Source organism: Zeugodacus cucurbitae, chromosome 2 (genome assembly GCF_028554725.1).
Source record: "Zeugodacus cucurbitae isolate PBARC_wt_2022May chromosome 2, idZeuCucr1.2, whole genome shotgun sequence".
Taxonomy (NCBI): Eukaryota; Metazoa; Arthropoda; class Insecta; order Diptera; family Tephritidae; genus Zeugodacus; species Zeugodacus cucurbitae.
This window is the reverse complement of record NC_071667.1, coordinates 65,257,888-65,283,581: the sequence shown is the minus strand read 5'-3', so window position 1 is coordinate 65,283,581 and position 25,694 is coordinate 65,257,888. Positions and strand designations below refer to the sequence as shown.

At 41.0% G+C, this 25,694-nt stretch overlaps 1 protein-coding gene across 8 annotated transcripts; it reads right to left on the bottom strand.

The window, feature by feature from the left end:
• Positions 1 to 1,876: 1,876 nt before the first annotated feature.
• Positions 1,877 to 25,437, bottom strand: LOC105218100 (ankyrin repeat and KH domain-containing protein mask). Of its 8 annotated transcripts, XM_054225158.1 has the most exons (19): positions 25,263 to 25,421; positions 23,297 to 23,889; positions 23,213 to 23,236; positions 22,446 to 23,155; positions 17,666 to 17,704; positions 16,859 to 17,120; positions 16,691 to 16,790; positions 16,168 to 16,627; positions 13,857 to 15,890; positions 13,677 to 13,788; positions 13,077 to 13,588; positions 11,456 to 12,914; positions 11,240 to 11,382; positions 10,584 to 10,811; positions 9,502 to 10,317; positions 9,011 to 9,335; positions 2,949 to 8,692; positions 2,701 to 2,862; positions 1,877 to 2,565 (listed from the first exon to the last, which is right to left on the bottom strand). In XM_054225158.1, the coding sequence occupies exons 2-19, from the start codon at positions 23,739 to 23,741 to the stop codon at positions 2,542 to 2,544; spliced, it is 13,599 nt and encodes a 4,532-aa protein (XP_054081133.1). In that variant the 5' UTR covers positions 23,742 to 23,889; positions 25,263 to 25,421; the 3' UTR covers positions 1,877 to 2,541. The 8 variants fall into 8 exon arrangements, with proteins under 8 accessions (XP_054081133.1, XP_011191765.2, XP_011191763.2 ...); XM_011193463.3 differs by having other exon boundaries at positions 22,446 to 23,236; XM_011193461.3 differs by having other exon boundaries at positions 22,446 to 23,889; positions 25,333 to 25,437.
• Positions 25,438 to 25,694: the final 257 nt, after the last annotated feature.

Genomic DNA, 25,694 nt, shown 5'->3' with positions numbered 1-25,694 from the left:
GTATGCATGTAAGTGTATATATATTTTATAGTTAATTTATGCATGCTGCTTTGCCATTTAATGTAATAAGCAAGGCGAAATCTGTTGATTTATAGTGTATTTGCTTTTTTTTTTGTAATTATTAGATAACTACATAAATTTTGCTTGCTTGTTACAAGTTAGTATATCTGTATGTATATATGTGTGTGTGAGAAGCGCGAAAAATTGCACAAAAAATTTTAATTTTTTTTCTTAATTTTTTTTGGTATTCTTGAAAGCGTTAAAAAAAGTGGTGAAACAAAAATGTAGCTACATATTACATAACTTGCGCTCTTGCGTCTGTGCAAGTTTGTGTTTTTCTTAAAATTTTTGACCTAATTGTTTTTTTTTCTTCTTTAATTCTAATTAAATATTTTTGCCAAATATTAATTTTTGCAACTATGCTCATTCATTTTTTCTCTATATTATTGTGTTTCATTTGCAACTATTTTTTTCTGTTTTAGCTTTAAATTTAACTCTGACGCACTCGTAAATAAGCAGCAATTCGGGCGTTGCTGTCGTAACATTGTTTGTATGCCATGCATGCAAGTATGTATGTATGTATGTATGTATGTTATGCGTCTAATCCTCTATAGAATTTCAATAGTAGTATGCAAGTACTTGCTGAATAAGTATAGATAGGTTAATATGTTGTATGTATGTATGTATGTAAGTAATGGATTTGATTAAATGTGTTTGGCTGTAAAGCATGATATCTGCATATCATATTGTTGTTGTTAAACATGTCGATAGTTAGGAAAAGTCATACACTAGCTACACAATTTCGCTAACAATACATTCGTCTGGCTTTTGGCTTAAAAGCTTACTTTTGTATATATGTATGTGTGAATATGAACGGCTTATACAAAAGTGTTTAGTATGCACTTGCAAGTGTTAAAATCAAGAAGAACACATTGGTGCACAAAAACAATAAGTAAAATAGGAAACATTCAAGAGTTCAAAACTGCTCACAGCAGGCAGTTCTTCCTTTTTTGTTGCGCCAAAACTATTTTGATTCCCTTACTCACATAAAAACTGCTGAAAAACAGTATTTTTTGAACCAAATTAATATTAAAATTAAAAAAATGTCGAATTCAACTTATTTAAGAATAAAAAAAGCAATTAAATGCTGCATAACAAATAAAGTATAAACTAGAGCCATATAAAAATATAAAACCATTCCAATCTGCTGTAACAAAAACAAAAAACTTGCACACGCAATAATCAACACACAGCTCAGACGACCGAACTCCAATAAATCGAGCGCCCAACACATCATGCCAAGCAAAAGTTAGAGGAAAACTGAAAACATAACCCATAAAACCGCGCAGAGACACCAACTTGCCTTGCCAAAAACCCCAAGATGAGACATTGTTGTTGTTGTTTTTTTTTGTAATTTTCACTTTTTCTGCTTACTTGTTTGTTATTTTCTATAAGAATTTCATCATTTCATGCATACAAATATATAGTTCATATAATAGATAATAGTTTTATAATGTATGTAGTAGGTATATATAGGCAAAAGTAACTAAAAACTAATAAAAAAAAATTATTTAAATGAAAATTTTACAAGTGCAAACCGATTGTAAATCAATGCCATCAACAGTTCGTGGCGCTGGCCAATTTACGTGCAACATAAAGAGACAATATATGTATGTATGTAGTATGTATGAGTGTATATTAATTAATACGGGGGCATGGAGGCGTGTAGGTAGCAGGAGCACTACAAGTACAACAAACAACCAGCCCCGTTATATACCGGTACACAGTAATTATGAATAAATGTTGAAGTTTTTCGTACAAATTGAGCGCGTTGTTTACTTCGGCTCGCCTTGTTTTTATGTTTTGTTTGTTGTTGTTGTTGTTGTTGTTGTTCAAGTTTCGTTTGTTTTCGTATATGCTTCACTTTCATAGGCTCGCGTGTACAGGAGCACAAATGAGCGATAAAAGAAAATAATTCAATCAATCGTATGGTGTAGTGTATCGGCTTATTCTTGTTGTTAGATATAATTAAATTCCTTCTCCTTAATTGTTGGTTTCAGTTTTTTTTTCATTTTCATTTTCATTTTCCATTTTCTTTCTTTTTTGTTGTTGTTGTTGTTATAATAATCATTATGTTTTGTAATTGTTTTTCTCATTTATAATTTTTATATTTATATTCATTCACTTCTTTTCAGCTTAATCCAAAGATATATACGTATATACGCGTAGGGTAGCTAAGTATGTATGTATATATATAAGGGTATTTTTGAGTGCGTGTATATATGTGTGTGTATTTATGTGTGTATATGTTGTAATAGTAGACATTTTTGTAGTATATGAACTGCCGCTTATATTACGCCCGCTCCCTCCTTCTTCTTGTAACCGCACTCCACCGCCCAATATTCATTTCAAATTCTTTGTGGATAATTTCACACCTTCCTGCTTTTGCTTTTGCTGCTGCTGCTGCTGTTGTTGTTGCTGTTGTAGTTGTTGGTGATGGTAGTGTGAGGATTGTTGTTGCTTTAGTTGTGCACTAAAGCATCAATTGGACCAATTTTGCCACATCTGTAAGCGATACAGAATAATAATATAAATAACTTGGCAAGACTTTGAATCGACGAAACGAAGTTCCCTCATTTATTCAAAACTGTTTTTAATTTACATTGCTTATTAACTAACTAACTAATTCTCATGGCTCACCTGCTTGTCGTGGTCCCACATTTCCAACTTGTCCGACATCACGTGTGCCATGTCTGCGCCTTGACCCATATACGGACCATAACCGTAGGGTGGCATTAGGTTCATCGCGGTATTCTGCTGCATGCTGTGTGGTGCCATCGAGTTGTGATAATCTAGAGGCATCTGTGGATCAAAGGGATGAGAAAACATAAAACATGAAATATGTTATTCACGTTTATAATACGACCGCACACACACGGCATACTTACGTGAAATTGATCTTGATGGTGATAGTCGCCTGGGCCACCTGTCGGTCCACCCATGCCACCCAAAGCAGTACCAGCAGCAGCGCCACCATAAAAGCGATATTGTTGCTTCATCCAGTTCGAATGTTGTTGCGCTTGCTGTGGCGGTGCCGCTTGTTGTGGCTTGTCCATCATCCAAGGGCCGTGCATAAGACCAGGAACGCCTGCGGGCATACCAGAACCGCCCATACCATCGTCCATGCCAGGGCCCGGCATGCCACCGCCGCCGCTCATATTCATTGGGTAGTTGCTGCATTTCCAGGAGGCACGTTCAGTGCCGATTGGGCGTGGCATTTTGCGCATATCCTCTTGCTGTTGCTGCTGTGCGACATGTTGTAGTAGATTGCCACTAACTGCGGCGGCTTGATTGGGCGACATAGCTGCCGGTGAATTATTGCCAGCCCCACCCAGACCACCATTTTCCAAATTCAACACATCCATATAACCGCCATACCAACGCTGTGCGCCAGCATTCGGCGCCTGTGGACCATTTTGTGGTTGTGATTGTGCACGTGCACCGGGCGCTAAATTAGCACCGGGTGCCATTGATTTGCCTGTTGGGAAATTCGGATTTGTCGGTGGTGGTGGTGGTGGTTGATGTTGTTGGTGAAATATACCACCACCCAATAACGGTTGTTGTTGTGGTGGTTGTCCAATTGGCGCTGGTGGCATCGAGCCCATATTGCCGGCACCGCCACCGGGTGCACCGTATGTCGAGTTGCGCATATTAAGTCGTGATAGTGGGTGATTGGCATTGCCTCCGGCGCCACCCATATTTCCATGCATTTGCATGCCGTAAGGTGGTGGCATTTTCACGTGATGCGGCATGCCTGCATTGCCACCGACGTTCATCGGTTCGAAGAAACGATTCAATGGCGGTTCGCCAATGGCACCGGGTGGTCCATTGTTGTTGTTACGTGTCGAGTGGTTGGGGCCGATGGGACCGAAATTCATTGTGGGTGGTTGTGTACTAACAGCACTACCCTCGAGTGTGCCGACATTCGAGGAAGGTGGCGTATTCGAAGCGTTCACTACACCGGCCCGCTGTTGCTGGTTGTTGTTTGGTGGTGGACGTTGTATAGCCAAACCACTGGCGGGTATATTCGATGAAGTATTGCTATTTGAGCTCATTGAGGTGTTTACTGTCGGTGGCTGGCCAATCGGTGCCGGTGGCTTAATAACACCTGGAGACATGTGCGTCTCGCTGCCGTTTGCTCCACTGTTTGTGGTAGATAGCTGCATTTCTTTAGCTGCGGTCGCGGCAGTGCCATTACCACCGGCCAAACTGACACCCATATCGACCCGTTCGCCAATATTGGTTGTTGTAATCGTGGTGTTGTCACTACTGGTTGCCACCGAAGACACTGTATTCATGCCGGGTGAAGAGCTTGCGGTAGAAGTGCCACCACCAGGCATACTGGTAGCAATAATGGTGTTATTCGTTTGTGGCATATTGTTGCCAACACTGCCCACTGGTGCTTGACCGATCGGTGCAGACATCATATTGCTGCTGGGTGGTGAGGCAGAGTGGTTCGATGATGCCTTAGAGCTTCCACCTACGGGCGAATTAAGAATATTGCGATTATAACCTGGCGCCTTCGATGCATCTGCTTTGGGTAGCGAATCACTAACGAATGACGATGGTGAATTGTACATTTGCACATTATCGCCCCACTGCGATGGATAATTGAAGAATAGTGTGTATTCATTGCTGATTTTTGAAGCGAGCTGTGAGCCGAAGCTGCCAGCTGTTGTTGCATTGTTAAGTCCGTTGGGATTGCCAGTGGCTGTCGGTTCAGCACAATTAATGACAAGTTGTTGTTGCTGCTGAAGATCGGTAGCAGTACCCAGTGGTGGTTGTGCCGCGGCAACCGAACCCGGAGATCCGGCATTCTGTTGTAATTGGGCCTGCTGCATTTGTGAGACTTGCTGTTGCTGTTGGGCCGATAAAGCCGTAGTCGCAGTTACTGGCGAGCCCTGGTTACGCTTATTCGGCGGCCCGATTGGTGTGACAGCACGTGTGCCAGGAGCAGCGGCAAATGCTGCAGCTGTGCTCGATGTAGTTGTTGCAGTTGTTGAGCCTGAGGTGAGTGTTGCTGTTGATGTTGTTGTTGCAGAATGTGCGCTTGATACTGTAGAAGCTGAGGCAGCGGCGGCGGCAGCTGCAGCAGCCGCAGCATTGACAGCAGCCACTTCGGCTGGATTAAAAACTCCAATGGGACCAGACAGCGCGTTATTGACGCTGTTGTTGTTTTGATTGTTGCTACCGCCAAGCTGAGGTACTGCAGCAGCACTACTGGGTACAGGCTTACCGCGACCATAAGGTGCAGTTGCCCCAATACGTCCAGTGCTAAGGCCGTCGCCGACTTTCTTCGATGGCGAGTTATGAGAAGTGTGCGCAGACGCAGTACTTCCGCCCAATTTAGCAGCAAATGTCTGTGTATTGACAATGGTATTGCTGACTCTCTCGCCATTACTCGAATGTTGTGGCTTGCCGGAGATGTTACTCTTCTGTGCATGCATAACACTGCTACCGTTATTGTTATGAGAGGAACCCGTAGACTTGTTAGCTGCATCTTGAGATTTCAATTTCTGTGACGAAAGGACTGTGGACTGTGACTGGTTGCCACGATTACCCGGTTGCGGTAGTAGGATTTTGATAGCATGCGGGCGCACAGAGTTGGACTTGGCACTGCTGCCACTAGGCTGCGGTTTACCAGTCTTTGAACTGCCAGCTGCGGTGCCCTTAGAAACGGCGACGCTATTACCACCAACTCCAGAACCGTTGCTGTTGGCGGACAGCGAACCAGCATTACCGACGGCATTGGTTGTGTGTGTTGTAGACACCGATGCCGATGACGGTGTGGAGGAAGCTGTGGAAGCAGCAGACGACTGTCCGGCCGATGCTGTTGCCTTGTTGTCCCAAGTGCCTACACTGATGGGCAACGATGCAGCCTTTATGCTGGTGTTGATGCGCGGCAACATCTGCTGTATGTCGACTTCGGGATCCTTGATGAGTGCCAATATAAGCATGTGTGCCTGTTTCGTGGCGTCGGTTTGTCCTTTAATGGTAATGCTGCGTTCTGACTGATTTTTGCCCTGTTTCTCTACTTCGATGTGAGCGCCGGTGGTTGCGCGTATTGCGTTGATGTTGCTGCCGGCACGGCCAATGACACGCGAAATCGCATTCACAGGTACTTGCACCTTCTTACATGTCATTTCGGTGGCAGTTGTAGGAACGATTGCTGTGGCACCTCCATTTGCGCCACTGGCGTTACCACTTGCAGCGGCGGTGGCGATGCTAGCCGACGTGGCCGAAGCACTGGTCGAAGCGCTAGACGTGGATGAAGTTGTGCTGCTTTGTTGGGTGGAGCTTTTACGCACCACCTCCTTCCAGCCATCCTCGCCACGCTTGGGTGGTGTAGACTTGTGCTGCGTGACACTGCCGGTGGCTAAGTGATCTTCATGCTTGACAGCTTTGATGTCATCTCCGCCAACAGCATGACCAGCGGTCATGCTACGTGAAGCTGAGAAAATTAGTGACTTTCGCGTGTTTGCGTTGCTGTTGCTGCTCGCAGCAGTGCTGGCAGTGCTACCACCACTTGCTGCATGCGCGACGTAATTGTCTCCTCTAGACTTCTCCAAAGATGTATGGCTGCTGTGGTACTGTGCATTTTGTTCACGCTGTGATTGACGCGCAGTGGCACTGGCTAGTTGGCTCTCCTTCGGTGCAAGGTTCTCCTTTTCACGTTGTTTGTTGCTGTCGCGTTTCTTGCTTCCATCATCCTTTCGAGCAGCGAGCTGCTGACTTTCGACTTTTTTGGTGGCTCCAGTGGAGCTGGTTGACTTTGCTGCGCTAGTATGTGTACCTGTGGTTGCATCGGCTGCTTGTGCGCCGGACTTTTTTGTAACGGCGCCATTGCTTTTTGCCGGCATTGACTCTTGCTCTGGTTGTTTTCTGGCAGAAGCAGACTGTTTGCCCACATTTCTGTTTAATTGAGCTGGTATGTCTTCAGCTGAGGCAGCTGCTGCCGTAGCATTGCTTTGTTGCTGTGCGCTATTGTCCTTGCTATTATTACGCTGTGATGCATTCTTCTTCTTCTTGTTATTTTTGCTCTTGCCATTTTTATCGGCTTCACGTTGCTGAGCGTTGTTGCTACCACCAACATTTACGGTTTTTATCTCGGTGCTCGAGCATGAGCCTTGATCGATGCCGGAGTCGCCCTCTTCGCGGTAGTTCTGCGCATTTTGATTATCCTCATCGTCTTCGAGCGCATTCTCCTCACGATCACTGTCATCATCTTGATCGGAGTCCTTCTCATCGCCGTCATTTACGACGGACATTAGACTACCGATGGCGCCCTCCAATTGGCGACGTTTTTCCTCTTTCTTCTCTAACTTCTTCTTCTTCTTACGTTCACGACGGCGCGCTGCAGCGGCTTTTCGACTCTCTTCACGTGTACGCTCATTATCCAATTCTTTGAGTAGTATGGAAGCATTTTGATTGGCTTTTACGGCCTGTGCCTCCTTGGCGGAGCGTATGAATTTCATGCAATCAAAGCATTTCTCAGACAATTCTTTATCGCTGATGGTGGTGATGAAGCGACTCATCTCCTGATCGGAGGGGAACTGTGTCACGAATTGTACCATCCATTTTACAGCCTTGGTGTGCCCCTTACGGAAAGCAGCCATTAGACATGAGACACGACGGTTGTCTTGCGAATCGATGTCAGCATGATGGTTATATAATATCTCGACGACACTCAAATGGCCACCATGTGCTGCAAGCCACAGAGGTGAATTGCCCTTTTTGTTTTTCACCTCGACGGCGGCGCCACGTGACAACAGCAACTCTACAAACTTCAAGTGACCCTTATCAGCTGCAATAGTGAGTGCGGTGTCACGTGATGTCGGTACAGGTGCTGCGTTCACATCGGCACCCTTATCCAATAGTACACGTCCCACATCAATATAACCGCCCGAAGCAGCCTCCATTAGTGGTGTAAGTCCGGTTTTGGCGCGATGCTCAACGTTCGCCTTGCGATCCAATAGTAAACTCACCACTTCGTGGCGACCTTGGAAACAGGCGAGCGTTAATGCTGTGTTGCGATTAGTCTCGATTTGCGCATTTATATCAGAGCCTTGATCCAAGAGCAGTTTAACAGCGGCAGTATGACCATTCATAGCGGCCAACATCAACGGTGAAATACCCAATTTGCTGCCGGTGCGTGAATTTATCTCTGCGCCATGATTCAATAGCAACTTTATGATGTTCACATAGCCACCGCTGGCGGCCAAACTAAGTGGCGTGTAATCGGATACATTACGATGCTCCTTGTTGGCATTGTGTTTCAGCAGTAGTTCAACTACTTCGTAGCGACCACCCGAACAGGCCAACGAAAGTGGTGTATCCTTGGTGCGCTCCGATTGTGCCTCCAATTCGGCGCCATGCTTAAGCAGTATCTCGACGACTTTTTCATGACCGGCTGTAGCGGCCAGTATTAACGGTGTAAAGCCCTTCTTGTCGCGATGCTCGATATTTGCATTACGATTCAGTAATAGTTGTACGAGTTCTTCATGGCCACCGGCACAAGCCAAAGTCAGTGCGGTATCATGATTTGAGTCTGTCTCTGAATCGACATCAATAGTCTTGTCTGGTGTAGTAGTTGCAACGGTTTGTTGGTATTGTTGTTGATTCGTGGTATTGGCTAAAGGGATGATAAATTAAAAATTGACAATCGAATAGGTTTTCTTCAATAAATTGCTAAACAAAGACTAATTCACATACGAACTTCGAAAAAATTTTGATCACAAAAAACCACAAAAGAATTAAATTCTACTTCGTTCAGGTTGAAGACAACAAATACTGGGTGGAGTTTTTGCTCTGATTCTAAGTATATTATTTAATAAGCCAGGCGAGGCTCTGTTACCACATATATCTCGAATTCTAACGCTAATACTAAACCATTTTATACCTAAAATTCAATTATTTTCGAACCATTTCATATGTTTTCGCATACACTCACCTTGACTGCCTGCGGGTGTTTGACGCAACGCTGCATAACGATTACGCTCCTTACGTGACTGCTTGTCGATCGCTTTCTTTGCAATGCCGCCCGAGAGTTTCGTTGATGTCATTATTGGTGGTGCGGGCAGTTGTTGTGCTGCTGCTGCTGCGACAGCTGCCGCCATTTCTTGTTGTTGCGTTGACAATGTGCAAACGCCAAGTCCAACATCAGTCGTTAGTGGTGAGATAGTCGCATGGAATTGTGCACATCCGCGTGGAGCAACCGGCGCAGCATTGCTGAAGGGTGCAACAACGGGGGGTTGCGTTTGTGTAGCAACTTGTACCTGTGGGGCAAATGAAAAACATATTTACAAATGAATATATAGTTGTTATTGTTGTGTGAGCAGTATATAAAACTTTCTCATTTGGAGACGAGCTTCGGTAGGATATTCAGTTCCGTCATTATATGTATTTTTTGTTGCTTATTTCATTTCATTTTTCGCTCATTACCTGTTGTTGCTGCTGCTGCTGCTGTTGTTGTTGCTGTTGCCGTTGCTGCAACTGTTGTTGTTGTTGCTGCAATAATAACTGCTGTTGTTGCAGATGGTGTTGTTTCTGTTTGAGAACTTGCTGATGCAAAGCATGTTGCTGCAACAGAAGATTACTTTGCGCCACCTGATCGAGCGTTGTAGGTTGCTGTTGCTGCTGCTGTTGTTGTTGCTGCATGAGGCTTTCCGCCTGCTGCGAGAACTCATGCATTAGTTGTTGCTTTTGATTATCTGGCAATTCTTGCAACTGCAAATGCTGCAACTGTTGCGCCGCATCGTGCACATCCTGCTGCTGCTGGTGTTGATGCTGCTGTTGCTGCTGCTGCTGCTGCTGCTGCACAGATGGTGGCAGCTGGAAGAGCAACTGCAACGATTGTGCCGATTTGTCACTACCTTCCACATTGAAGACGTAATTTGCTGCGGTTTGCTGCTGTTGGAGTTGTTGTTGTTGCTGTTGTTTCTGTTGCGGCTGCTGTTGCTGTTGCTGCTGTAGCTGATTGGCCGCACAGGCCGCCAATGCTTTGCGCAATCGATCACTCGATCGGTCCTGCTGCAATTGCTGGATCATATGCAACTGGCGCTGCTTCAATTCTTCCTCATCCTCTTGCAGTATGAGTTGCTGGTGTTGTTGTAATTGTTGATGCGGCTGTTGTAGCAGAAAATCACCTTGATGTGGCAGTGTCTGTTGCATTTGTTGATGTTGCGCAGCTGCGGCAGCTACGGCGGCATCATCCGACGGAAGCGGCAAAAACGAGAAAGTCTGGTGGTGTTGATGATGCTGCGATGTATGCGAATAAAAGGTTTATAATTGTTATTATTGCATTTGTGAAATATTATTAGTCAATTTAGGGTTTAAAGATCGGTCTCAATAAGTTAGATTATGCCAATTCGAATATTTATATAATTTTTGTTGTTGCTTTTGGTGTTTGAAGGGGGTTGTAAGTTGCGCATGACCATTTTTATAGGTTCGCCTGTGCATGCAGGTGTATGTGTGTAGGTTTATGGTTGGAGTGAGTGAATGATGTATAAAACGGGGCATCATACCTGCATTTGCTCCCCCATTTGAAGCTCTTGCTGATATTCGAGAAGCATTTGATTAGTTGCCTGACGTTGTTGCTGCTGCTGTTGGTCTTCGGCCGAGAGCAGCGCTTGCTGATGCGTCGCCATCAAGTGATCCTGGCTGGTCCACTTCGGCGTCGGCATCCAGTTGCTGCTAAAGCGATTCTTGCATATTGAATTCAGGTCGCCCAGTTCGGCACAATTATGCAGCTCCTAAATAACAACAATGACATATACAATATACTACTAGAACAACAACAGCAACAGCAACGTGATTGTGAACCAAAAAAGGGATTATCTCTCTCTCCAAAAGAAAAATCATAATAAATTTAATAATTTTGTTATTCCCAGGGGAAAGGGTATCAAGCGTAATGGGTGGGATGAGGTGGAATATAATAGAAATTATATAAATAACCAAACAACCAAAAAATCATAAAAAATTGAGAGGAGTCATAAACAAATTATAAAATGATGAAATTAGTAACTAATAATTTCAAAAAAAATGTAAGTTTCCTCAAAATCCTAACCGCAAAATACTCAATATTAATAACTAATATTTTACTATATCTAATTGAAATTCAATAACAATGATTTCAATGTGAGATATTTTACAAAATACTGCGGATATTCTTTCGACTTACCTGTAACGAAGGATCATTTTGGAATATTTGCAATATATCATCCATATCGCCGGGAATATCGCCAGGGAATTGGTCAAAGCTCTCCAAAGCTGGATACATGCCAGTAGCAGTAATGACGCCAGCAGCTGTGGCACTATCGACGTCTACACACAACCAGAAAAATAATATACAGTTAGCAAATGCACAAAAATTTACAACGATTTTCACCAAACTTACCATGACCGACCATCTTAACAGCATTGGCAATATCAGCAGCTGCAGCGGCGGCATTTGCAACATCTGCTGCTGCGGCGGCGGCTGCGGCTGCTGTGCATTGCTGCAAAGTGCTGAACGCTGTGCTACCCGATGCGGTTTTGAAATTAGCCATTGGCGGAAAGACTTGGTGTACCAAATCGGTTGGAAAGTCTTGACGGAAATCACAAAGTGCCTGAGACAATTCGTCGCTTTTGTAGGTGACATTCGAAAGTATCAAATTCTCAAGCGCTTGCGGTTGGCGGTGTGCACTCTTAGCACGTTTCGCATTGCTCAATGCCATATCATCGTCATCCTCCTCATCCTCATCGTCTTCTTCATCCTCCTCCTCATCTTCATCGTCTTCTTCGCCACCAATGGCATGCTTCCTTATCTCTATACCCTCATCATCGTGCAATCGCATAGCCCTCAAATCAATATCCTCTTCACAGTTGCCATCTACATCTCCATCTAGCTCTTCATCTTCACCATCTTCTTCGTCATCTTCGAGCACTTCTTCAATATCATCACCGTCGACATCACCATCGCCCTCTTCTTCGCCATCAGCTTCGCCGCCTTCATCGTATGCCTGATTATCCAACATATCATGCGCTGCAGCGTGCTGATCGGCTTCAACAGTTGCGTCTTCATCCTCTTCAGCTTCACCATATTCATCCATGTGCAATGCATTTTCATCACAATTGCTTGCATCACCACCAGATATGCCAACATGCTCGAGTAGCATATTGGGTGCGGCAGCTGCTGCGGCTGTGACCAATGTTGCCAGATTTTTCATTTCGGCAACGCTCTCGCCATCCGGCTCAACATCCAATTCCACTTCTTCCTCCAAGATAGCAATACCATCTTCGCTGTAGAGTTCCTGATGTTGCTGCTGCTGCTGCTTGTTATCTGGCAGTGGTGGTGGTGGTGTTTCGGTTGGTGACTTGGGTTGGTCATCGAAGAAACGTGGCATATCGCACAACTGGTAACGCTCCTTCAAATACTCTTGCTGTTCAGCGACGCTCATGCCGCAGACGGTTGCCAAGGCGGCTGACGCAGCGTCATCGCCCACATTACGTGATTGCATTGCTTGGAAAGCTTGCAATATAGTGGAGGTAACCTCATGCTGCTGCTGCTGCTGTTGTTGCTGTTGATGTTGGTGGTGTTCATCGTCGCCGATAGCTGGAAGGTGTAGTTGTTCTTGCATAAACGAGGCTGCTGCCACTGCTGCATTGGAAGGAGAGGCCAAGGGAGACGCCGGCGAGTTATTCAATGCCATCGAGTTATCGCCACTAGCCAAATCTAATCCGCCTGAAAGTTGTTGCTGTTGTTGATGCAATTGTTGCTGCTGTTGTTGTTGCTGTTGTGCTGCAAATGCCATTTGCGTCATGATAACCTGCTTTGTCTGCAGACTCGGTTTGATTTCATTAGTTAGAAGTAACGGCTGTGAATTGATAAAAGTGTTAAACGTTAAGCACCGATTGAGTAACTCTTCACTTTAATTTATAAAATAAATAAATAAGATTGTAAACGCTTTTATTTGTAAACCTAACCTCAATTGTTTTAAATTATGTTTTAGCGTTTTATTACGATGTATAATGCTTACCAATTTATTGTAAATCGATACCATCTGATTTTGTTGCAGTACAGGCGATTGGGGAAATACAGTTTTACGGAATTTGTTATCCTTTTTCGATACCGGTTTGGCTTTGGGTCGGTCACTAATTGCTGTGCTCTGTGACACTTCCGATGGTGTTGTGATTTGGGTGCTCTTTTGATTCAAATTATTATTGGTATTGTTGTTGTTGTTATTTTTATTGTTAAAATTGCGATTATTTTGTAGACTATTTACTGCTGACATAGCCTCCAAAGCGGCAACAGCTAGACCACTATTTTTGTATTGCTGTGTGTTCAGCATAGTTTTAGTTGGATCCTGCTGCTGCTGCTGCTGTTGTTGTTGTTGGTGTTGGTGGTGATCGGCAACAGCGCTTGCATCCAATAGCTCAATCATCATATTATCCGATGGCATATTAAGCATCTGTTGTGATTGGCCGCCATTACCTGCATTGCCAGTTAGGAAAATCGAAGTCATTTCATTATCGCCCAGAGAAGTAACACCTGCATTGATTGGCATGATGAGTGAAATGTAATAAATACACAAATATATAAATTTCAATGAAGGCGGAGAGTATATGAGTTGACTTACCGGAAACGGCATTACTAGCAATGGCCTCAACGCCCTCAACTCCAGTCAAGTCCATGTAATTAACAGGTGGTAATGCATTTGCCGTTACAACCGACTTGTTGTCAACACCAAGCTATAAGGAGCGTACAAATATATTGTTAATTTCACTTGTATTGCATTTTATTCAATTTCCGTTATTACCTTGTGGAATTCGGGTTTGAAGAAGCAACGACGCATAAAGCAACGATTTTGTTGTTGTTGTCCATCGACTTCACCTGTAACAGCTACCATAGATCCACCACCACTGCCGTCATCACCAAGTGGTTGTGAGCGCACCTCGTCCGGTTGTTGTTGTTCCTGCTGTTGCATTTGCTCCAACTGCTGTTGATGTTGCTGCTGTTCAAGTGCGATATTAGCCAAATTGTTCGTCGGTAGATTAAGCTCGAAAGGCGCTGGCGCCTGACGATTCTTCCGCGATGCATTGCTACTCTTCGACTTCATTGTGGGCTGCATTGAATGCTGCTGCAACTGTGGTTGCAATTGGAATTGTGGTTGTTGGTGCGTTTGTTGTTGTGTGACAACACCACCCACTGGTGGCGCGGGTGGTGCTTTTTGTGGTGGTGTCAAAGCATTTATGTGCGTCATATCCAATTCGAAATGTTTACGCTGTGCATTGTTATTGTGACCGGGTAGAGGTGGTTGCTGTTGTTGTTGTTGTTGCTGCTGCTGCTGCTGTTGTGGTTGTGAGAGTTGCTCACGACCCAAAGTTAGGCCCTGTTCGAAACCAGTTTGCAAGTGGAACAGGCGCGACTTGGCAATTAAAGCCTCCTGCTGCTGTGCGCTTAACGAGTTGATGTCGATGGCAGCGAACTCCTCACTATTCGCGTCGGCGGCCGAAGTCAATGGCAAATGTTCTTCGGTGTAGGCGACAGCTGTGACAACATTGCTGTTGTTCGTGCCGTTGGTAGTGGTCATTGTATTGGCGCTGAATTGTTGCTGATGGAATTGCTGTTGTTGGTTCGAAACACGCATCGCTTCGGACACCTGCAAACCAGGCGGTGCACTCAACTGCTGCAACTGTTGTTGCAATTGTTTGTGTTGTTGCGGATTTACGAAGCGTAAAGTGTTATTGATATTCACTGGACCGGCAGCAGTGGCAGCATTTGCCGCGGCGGCTGCAGCTGCTGCTGCCGATTGCAGTTCGTTCTGATGGTTTTGCACGAACAACGGGTATTTGAAAAGTAATTCCACACAGCGCGTGTGACCCCCTTTAGCGGCCTCAATCAACATGGTGCTGTTGTCTTTTAACTTATGAAAGGGATCAGCGCCACTCTTCAGCAATAACTCGACTACGGCCTGATGCCCGCCAGCACATGCTAACGAAAGTGGTGTGTGGTCGTTGCTGCTGCTCGGCTTGTTAACATCGGCGCCTTTTTGTATAAGGTATTTCACTGTACATAGGTGACCGGCACGACTGGCCTTCATCAGTGGTGTACGCCCGCCTTCGGATTCGTGTTCCAATTCGGCGCCATAGCTTAGTAGTACCTCTGCGGCGTCTGTGTGTCCATTTTCGCAGGCATGTGTTAGTGCCGTGTCGCCGGTCTGTGTGACGGCATGGACATTAGCCTTATTCTGCAGGAGGTAGCGTACCAAATCTGTGTGACCCTCTTGCGCAGCCTCCATTAACGGTGTGGAGGCACCCAGTTCAATGTTGGCGCCTTCTTTAATCAAAAATTCGACAACCTCACTGAAGCCTCCACAACAAGCGAGGGTAAGTGCGGTCTCTTGCGTCTCCTCTGTGGTTGCATTGATCTCTGCGCCTTTGCTTAGGAGCAGTGCAACCATATCTTCGTGACCTTCACGAGCAGCCTCCATTAGTGGTGTATAGCCTTCGTCGTTTACCTCTTCAATATTAGCGCCACGTTCGATTAGTAAAGTGGCGAGTTCGACATGGCCACCACAAGCAGCTAAAGTAAGTGGCGACTCAAACGAGTCGGTTGGCATATTCACTTGGGCTCCCGAATCCAAAAGCAGACGCGCTACTTCGACATGACCATCCATTGATGCTTCCATAAGAGCGGTGTGCATTTCGTCGGTCTTGTGTTCTTGATCGGCGCCGGCTTGTAATAGAAAACGCACCATATTAAGATGACCCTTATAGCAAGCCAGTGTTAGTGCGCTCTCTTTGAATTCGTTCGAGTGTGTATTAATACCAGCACCATGATCCAAAAGTACCTATAAGTAATATGACGTTTTGTTTAGTTTTGACTTACTGAATGAACTAACACAAATGGTATTTCTCTCAACATCAAATAAGATCAAAATAATTCATTGACTGCCTTAACAACGGACACAATTCACCATTTTTGATTAGTAACTCAATCTCAAAAGGAAAATAGTCAGTGGTAAGGCGTTGATAACTTGTCTCAAATCTCGGATTATCATCATTTGCACTCCGCATGCATGTTTACAATCTACATCTATGTGTTAACGCTTTGATTTCTACTCTTACCTTAGCCACTTCGACATGACCAGCTGATGCTGCTTCCATTAGCGGTGTATGTCCATTCTCGTTCTGTTCCTCTACATTCGCACCATGCTTTAGTAGCTCCTTTACTACTTCCACATGACCGCCGGCACAAGCGAACATTAAAGGTGTATTTCCAGTGGCACAATGGGCATTAACATCAGCATTGTGACTAATCAGTAGTTTGACGATTTCTACATGACCAGCAGAAGCTGCCTCCATTAAAGGTGTACAATCCTTTTGGCCCTTGTCCTCCACTTGAGCTGCCTGCATGGCGAGTAGCACCTGCGCCAGCTCGTAATAGCCAGCTGAGCAGGCCATCGACAGTAAGGACTCGCCGTCGTCAGTTGATTCGCTGATGCTCACAGTATTTTTGCTTAGCAATCGGCGTACAGTCGGAACGTCGTTGTCGGTGCAGGCGGCAATGAGGGTTTGAGAGAAAATTCTACAAAAGAAATATGTTTAACAATATGCAATCTATTTTTATGATTGAACAAATTAAACTAACGTTTTTTCTCGTGGTGTATTGCCGCTACGCATTTTTGTCAAAGCCTGTTTAGTCTCATCGATGGCGTGGGTAGCATGACGTAACACTGGTGGCTTCTCACCTAAAATAGTTGAATGCGAAAAATATATAAGTATAATGTATAACAGCCACAATTTCTCTTCGACTTACCTTCATAGTGTGCGCAATTACTACCCTCCAGCAAAAAATCGCCAGTCGCTTCATTCGGATCCTGAATTTCTTCGTCTTCATCCTCCTCTTCCTCTTCGGAGCCAACCGAGAAATTGCCACTCACTTCATTTGGCGGATCCTCGTCTTCTTCTTCATCCTCTTCACCCTCTTCCTCATCATCATCTTCATCCTCGTTGTCTTCCTCAGATTCGTTATCCTCTTCATGACCACAACTATCTGCATCAGATTCTGGGATGTCGTCCTTAAAAAAGTAATAGTAAAAACACATTGCACATTATAGTTTCGCAAAAAAATAAGAGTTACGTTTAATAAGTAATGTAAAACAAGCGCTCGGAAATTACAAAATACAAAAAAAAAATTAAAGCAAAAAACATAACGTTGATTAATGCAGAAGTTATTGCATGTAGTAGAACATAAGCAGTGGACGCGCGCATTCTTGTGTCTTTGGCCACCAACATGAAAATCTTCTAGAAGTTATTCCTGCCGATGTCCACTGTTAAAAAGCCATTACATTCCACCGCAAGTGGTAATTAGGCTGGCGTTCTCAATATACATATTTACATGTGTCTGGTATGGAGATGTTAATAAAAACTTTAGTTGGTAAATATTTACTAAGAAAAACCGGTTAATGTGCCAAGGCAATTGATTAGGATATTAAGCTTTGGTTATGCGTTAAGAAGAGCAATGGTCTCAGCCCAACCATTGTCTGAACAGAAAGTTGTACAACTTTTGGTGGCAGAGTTTGTTTTATGTTAAAAGAAATGCAAAGAAAAACGCGAAACTTACCAGAAGATCTGGCCTTAGACACAAGCATGCCAAAAGGATCTACAAAAGAAGAATGAAAGTAAGAAATCAAACAAAAAAAAAATCAAACGAAACAAACGGGGATAAATTATGCAGATCGATTGAAGAAAGAGATGTTGCGGTACATTACTACCGCATACCACTGCGCACAAGCAGGTTAGAATTGGAAATGTAGATGATGATGATATACATTCACATGTACATATACATGAAAATGAGTATGGAAGTGCATGGAATATGAAAAAAATTAAAATTTCTTTTGATGAAATTGTCGAAATAGTGAAATGGTAGGTATAGGGGGCGTTTTTATAACAATTTAGAGTGGTGAGATTGAAAATACGGAAGACGGATGACTAAAATAAACAACATTTCGATTTGTGTATGCAAATTTCCATTTATACTGGATACCGCATTTGACTTATTTAGTTAAACTAAAAAGATTTGGATCTATAGATAAATTACATAGTAACGATATATTTTCTTAATTCATAATTATAAATTACCAACTCACAAAAATAATTTCTCATAACTCCTACAAAACGTAACCTATCAGCAGTAGAGCCTATCTAATGTATATTTGTTAAATTCGTTTTAATTTATTAGCTTTACTTAAAAAAAAAAACCATAAAACATTCACATCGCCAGTACTGCATCCGTTCCCGTTTTGTGCGGTCCACCATTTTAAAGACTTCGTACATTGCCTTTGTTTGATCAAAGAGTCGCACAGAATTTTTACGAATGCAATTAGCAGTTACATACAGACACAGCGAAAAGTACACTGAAAAAAAATATGTGCACGAAGAATTCAATTCGAAGCAACGTGACCAGCCCAAATACACTACCAACGCCGATGATAATAATGACGACGCTGACGTTTACAGACAACAACAACATCGACGCCGACGTCGCTGCCAACAATAACGACGTCAAACTAAAGATGCAAAGCCGACACATTTACTTCACTATGGACCGGAATGGATTGGAAATGGAATGGAATGAGTTGTGCAGCGATTATTGGTTTATGCTTTGCGCATTTGTTTCTTTGCCAATTTCTCTTTTAATAACACATACATATATGCGTGCTTCACCTACTATACTTATCATTCTTTTGCCTGATTTCGATATTAATTCTTGTTTCTACTCTTCTACCTCTACCACCGCATGCTTCGCATATTTGACATTATGCTTTCATTTTACATTTGTAGAATTGTATTTTACACACTTTGCTGTTCGCTGCCTTGTGTTGTACCAATACCAAGCCCAAAAACGAAGTAAATAAAACAAACAAAAAAGATTAAATGAAATAAAACTCGAATGGCCATTCATTCGTTTTCTTTCGGAAATTGGTTTATTTGGGGGTTCGTTGGTCTGTCTGTGACGGCTGATGGCTGACAGCTTGTTGTTTGTTAGCCATTGTCAGTTGGGTTGTTGGAGAATTTAAAGAATTGTATGAATCATCAACAACAAATTAAGGCGAAGCTCAATACTACTCAGCTGCTGGGAAAAATCTTTGCCGGAACTTCAAACTTTGTGCGTGCATTTGTATATGTGAGCAAAGTTCAAACATTTTGTTAAATCTACAATACAAAGTATGTACAGATGTATGGATGTATGTAAATTGGAATTATGATATATTTGAATTGCTACTCATGACCCCATATGTACATGTACTTATACATATATGCATATAGATATATTGTTGAGCACATACTAGGTAAAGCAGTTGTCTGCGGTTTGCACGTTTTTCTGGTATTTAACCTTCAAACAAAAGAAAAAATCAATTTCCAAAGAAATTTCACTATAACGTCAATGTTGTACATATGAAAGTGCATTTACCCAACTTTCTGTTTACTAATTTACATCTTTGCTTATTTGATATTTCAACAAGTTCAGTTCAGTATTTGTAAATTAGTAAGCAATTCGAATGTTTTGATTCAACATACATACATACAAATGTATATGGCTATAAATAAAATAAAAAAATATAAATACATAATTGTATATAAAAGAAGTTATGAAGTGATATTAAAAAAAAAACACGGCGCATATGAATAAATAAAATGGATATCACAATTGTACAAACAATGCACCCATATGGATATCTGTCTTTATATATAGCTGCTCATCGATTGCTATACTTTTAATAATTAACAAGAAAGCCATTGGTCACTTTTATCATATTATATACATACATATGTACACATTTGAAAACTAACAACAAAAAAATATACAAAATGGTGTCAGCATTGATATTACTACCCTCCGATTTTGCTTTTGATCTATTGATAATGCCGGCATTTTGGAAAACCAATATGTTCGAATTTTGGAGCACTGAGTCTTCACAAAAATATGAACTATGTATCCACTTTTAAATAAAATCTGAATCAGTTGATGTTAAAACAAAATATCAATTTGAAGAAATCAAAATTCCAAAATTCCCAACGATTAGTTGAGGAAAACATAAATTAATTTTGTTGAAATATGCATTTTCACATAGAAGAGAGAGACTGCGAATAAAACAATTGGTTGAGAAATATACAGTTGAACTTCCACAACTCGAACGTCTGTAAGTCGAAGTTCTCCATAACTTAAATTCTTGAATTGGCAATGGAAGCCACATACAAATTACCTTCCATAACTCGAAGACTCTCTAACTCGAATTTTTTTTTTGTGGATTATGACGATTCGAGTTATGGAAGTTTAACTGTATATATATTTCAATACAATGATAAGTTAAAAATATTTATCTACAATCTTTCTTATATTTCATGCCTGCAAACATGATAACTAATAGTAGAGAAGTGTATAGCTGATCCAACAATATACCAAAACTGTATATTAAACAAATAATAAATCTTACACACGTACTGACGACCGATAGACTGACCAACCGACTATTTGACTAAAAAGTCCAACCGATCCAAAAAAATCAGCGCTAATCAACAATGTACAAAGAACTTTTGTCTTTTTGTTCGTGCAATCGGTATTTACACTTTGCCAGCAGGGGCAAAAATGTGGAAGCATGAATTTAAGCAACGTGTTTTTGGTTTGTAACAATAATGAAAAAGCGAAGGAAACAATAGCAATGCTACAAAAGCAGCAAACAGCACAACGCAAATATATGTATATAAATGTATACATTTTATGCAGTACATACAATTGTATGTAGGTAGGTAAATTCACTTAATTTATGAATTATAATATGTATTGTAATCTATAGTAGAGGAGACAACGACGACGACGACGACGACTTAAAAACAATGACAACAGAAACTGCGACGACGGAATTACCTACATTTTTGCATGCGACATTATGAGCGTACATACATACAAAGTATGTACATATGTATGTATTTTCAATTCCGATCTAACGACAATAATGATGACGATAGCTGAAATATAATAAAATACACGGCGGGAATGTCGCTGCGAAGTGGAAAGAAAAACCAACCAACAAAATTCATAATTATTAAAGTTGATAATGGCAATGTGACGATAATAGCAACAACAGCAATGGCTGAAGAGAACAACTATGATCAATAACCACAATAAGGGCGACTAGACACAACACTGTTTTTGTTGTAGCGGAGCCAACATAGTATGCACAAACACATAAGTATGTACAATTCTATGTATGTACGCGCACGAAAACTATACATATTTGTACAAATATTAAACTTAGAGATCATACAGTCAGTCATTTTGGTTGTACGAGTTTGTAAGTACACACAAATATACATACATACAACACGAAATTATTATTATTCTGACAACAGCAGCGAGCGTTGTGGCGTTTTTGTACCAATCATTGACCTCAATCGCAATGGATTTTTTGAGAGAATTTTGCTGTTTCAAATATTTGAATATTACTAAAATTGTTTATATTTAAAAAAAATTGTAATTGCAATTATTAAACGTGTAATAAGTTTACTCAACTACTTCATCGGACCAGAGTAATAATTTACTCATTAAAAACAAAACATATTTGATGATATTTTGAAGAAGTGAAAGTGTTATTGATACACGCTGGGTGTGTCCTTTAAAAATATTTCTATTTTGTAGTGACAATTTTGTTTTATTATCAATACTAAACAAAGTAACTGATCAATTGCAGTATTCTATTGTAAAATGAGTTACAATTTTGACGACAAAATGAATTGCATTTAATGTCATATTGCAAATATATGTTCATGTAGTTTTCATTAGCTCAGCATAACACTGACCTTACTTGCGTTGTGGGCACACTTAGGCACATATCCATGTACTTTTGTATTTTATTTTTCAGGTACTGCAATATGCACCCAATAACAGGCACACACACGCTCTGCCAAAGATGAGTAATATGATGATAATGATGTTGAAAGTAAACGAAGCGAAAATCGATTTATAGAAGCTAGGTTAAGGGACAAAATGGAGATCTTTGAAAATAAACAGTAGAGGATACATACATATAAGTCAAATCACTTGTATCTATGTATATGTATGAGAACTGCAGAGGTAAACCATATTGCTTATCGTATATGTGATAATATTCTACTTGAAGTTGTATGTAACAAATTTAAACGATTTGTGTTTTAAAGCCTAAATTATTAGAATACAATGTTTTTATACCGTACGTATACATATTCAATTGACTACATTTCAATTATTATTTAGTCTTTGTCTCTAAAAAAAAATAATGTATTTGTTCGCTAAAATGTGTAGAAATAATATGAACATGAGTTTAATGAAAATGAAAGAGTAAACATGGCTAATAACTTACCGATTCTGAAACTGACTCTTCGTCAGATTCGGATAGATCTGGTGGTTGGCGGGATAGTTCCGTATCTGTATCCGAATTTTCGCTGGGTCGCTTATGACGAGTGTCAGATGAGGCCAGCGATAAATTGGACGATGTTGATGATGAGGCGGAACGAGAATTTCCAGCTATGACGGTGGGTATACCAACAGCTGCAGCAGCATCAGCGGCTGATGCTTTCAGTTTTTGCTTAATAGCAGCTACTGCTCCAACACGCGAAGATGTTCCAGTATTGTTATTGCTGGTACTTCCATTGCCGCCATTGCTACCATTATTTTTTGTGGGCGCTGTGGTATTCTGCGATGAGTTCACTAGTAATGATAGGGGATTTGTTTTTAGTTGGTAAATTTTTGCCTTTGCCGATGCAGTTGTGGAAACAGCAACGTTTGAAGCATTGTTTGCGGATTTTTTATTTGTGGTTCCCAAAGCTTTACCGTTGCTACTGCCACCGGCTGGATTAAAGGACGTAGTTGTATTGGCAGGTGCGTTCGAAACTATTGCAGGAATAGATGACGGAGTAGAGGTGACGGTGTTATTATTAGATGCAGGGCCGCAATCAGTACCAACACCCGTACTTGTGATTGTTGACGCTGGATCAGTTGTTGTACCGCTGACACAATCGGCCGCAATGGCGGTCGCATTGGTATTGGCACTGGAGGCGGCAACTTTGGCGGCTGCAATTTTAGACATTTTACTGTTGTTGTTTATATTGCTGTTGGTACTGCTATTACCATTAACAGCGCCGGCTGCGGGAACTGCGGAAGCAGAAAAATTATTATTGTTGCTTATAATTGATTTGGTTTTATTAATTTTACTGTTATTATTGTTGTTAGTTTTTTTGCTGCCTGCTTCGGTGACAACTGCAGTTATGCTTTCGCTACAACTGTCAGTGTTGGTGTTGTTGGCGGTCAAGACTTTTTTGCTTCCTCCACCTTGATGTGTTGCATTCCTTGATAACTTCTTTAAGGAGATGTTGCTTGCGGCTGCTGCTACCGCTGCTAATTTTAGACTATTGTTATTGCTTTTGTTGTTGTTGTTGTTAACGTTAGCTGCTTTCTTTATTGATTGCAGATTTGCTGACTGCTTCAATTTGATTGCAGTAGTTTTTTGAGCTTTAATGGTTGAAGCCACTGTAACTGCTGATGCCGATGCGGGTGTTGTTGTATTTTTTATATTAGACACTGACGTTGGTGCCGACGTTGTAGTTGTTATAGCAGCAGAACACACACTTAAGTCATTACTTTTATCATCATTATTCATTTTCCACCGTTTTTTTTCAGATGTTCACTACACTATGCGTATAAGCGTGAATATTAATATTTCACTTTGTTCTGTTATATATTTAAACACTTTTTACGATTCGTTTTAGATGCAATTGTTCCACTTAGAACTATGTATTAAAGATTTTCTAGTAATATAAAAGCGATACACTTAAATTATGTATATGCATATATATTTTCTTGATGTAAATTTTAACACTACACTTATGTGAAATACGTACTTTATGTGCTATTGCAGAGCTGTGCAATGAAAAGAAAGAAAAGCAGAGTAGAGCGACTTCAGGTCGGCTTATTCTATTCGTTATGTTTGTTCCTTTTATTCTAGCCCTAAACGTGTTTACAGCGTTGCCATCAGGGTTGCAAAAAAGCGAAAAAGGTATCTTTTGCAAATACAACCCTGTGTAGAACACAAACATAAAATATAAGAATTTAAACTATATACACTTATTTTTAAATTGCAAATATTTCTATAATTATTTGCTCATAATGGAAAATCAAATAAAATATTATTTTCGTAGTTTGCATTTTCAATTGGTTACTTTTAAAGCAGACGAAATACTTCCTACTAATTCCTAACAAATATATATTTTATAAAGTGGCAACGATGTAATCATCGCCATTTCGTCACTTTCTCATTTTACTTTGCAGACTATTCTATCTTGCGTCTTCCACTTTTCAAATTTTCCGTTTTTCCGACTATCCTCTAAATGGCGAATATTCGTTTTCGCAAAAAAGAAATTCCTCGAAGCTGAATTCAATCCAAGATGGAAAAATTACTTACGTTCTTTAAATATCAAAGCAGGGGCGTTTACATCGCACTTTGACGATTTTTATATATAAAATTCTCGATTTAAATATTTTGCACTTTCTGTTGAAATTCTAATTCTTATGTATGACTTTATAAAAAAAAACTTCGTATTTTAGTTCTTTTAGTGTGATATCTAGACGCAAGCTTAATATTTTGTTAGATACAATATCATATCAATATTTTAAACTGCGAAATAACCAAACAAAATTTATAGAAATGATGCATGGACTTTTTCAAAGATGACACTTGATTTTCCTAAGCATTTAAATTTATTACAATAGACAACTATATTAAGCAAATTATATACTACCCTATCTAGAGCTGTAATTCTTCATAAAAATTATCTAACAAAAATTAAAACATTTGAAATATTAAAGACTTCAATTTACATTTTACACGACGACCGAACAATGATCAACCAGCCGAACGGACGAGCCATAGGCACCTACCGAGCGAACGATTCACATTTTTCGAGACTTCTCGGAAGCAAAACACAAAGCACAAGTTGAAGGAAAAATGGTCACAAAGTATAAAACGAATAGCCAGCGGAGCCGCACTCACATCGCCTCACTCATTGCTCCCTATACACATTCATGCACACGTATTTCACATAAGCCAAGTGTGTAATGAAAATTTTTTCTCGTGAAAGGCAAACTTTTCAAACGCATTTTTATAACTATATCTTTTATTTACCGCACTGAAATTATGATCAAGTAACACTCTACCACTTTAATTATAGTTTTTCAATAGTTTTATGATTTACCGTTGCGATTTTCTAGCAATTTTTAGCAATTTTCTGCTGCAGCGATATCGTTTTCGGTATCGTTCCGTCACGAACGAACGACAGGCACGAGGAACCATTCGTCCGTTTTATACGAGAAGAACAAGCAGAAACTAACGAGAGATTATATTGCCACCTGGTCCAATTTTTAATAAATAATCTAAGAATTTCGAATTAATGTAATATAATTTTATTATGTAGAATGCAATTTAATTTGTATTAAAAATTAATAATTTTTAAAAGCGAATATAAAGAACTGTAGTGTTAATTAGCGTCATAAGTAATTACTGAGTTTCTCGGCAGAAAAATATTACCCATTCACATTCACATTTTAATGGTTTTGT

Bases quoted from the DNA above. Each gene is read 5' to 3' on its own strand.
- LOC105218100 (XM_011193461.3), bottom strand. From the start codon at position 23,741: ATGAATAATGATGATAAAAGTAATGACTTAAGTGTGTGTTCTGCTGCT. The intron at 17,121-17,665 runs GTAAGTTTCGCG...TACTTTTTTAAG, and splicing joins GTCTAAGGCCAGATCTTCTG to GACGACATCCCAGAATCTGA. The intron at 2,566-2,700 runs GTGAGCCATGAG...TATCGCTTACAG, and splicing joins TGTGGGACCACGACAAGCAG to ATGTGGCAAAATTGGTCCAA.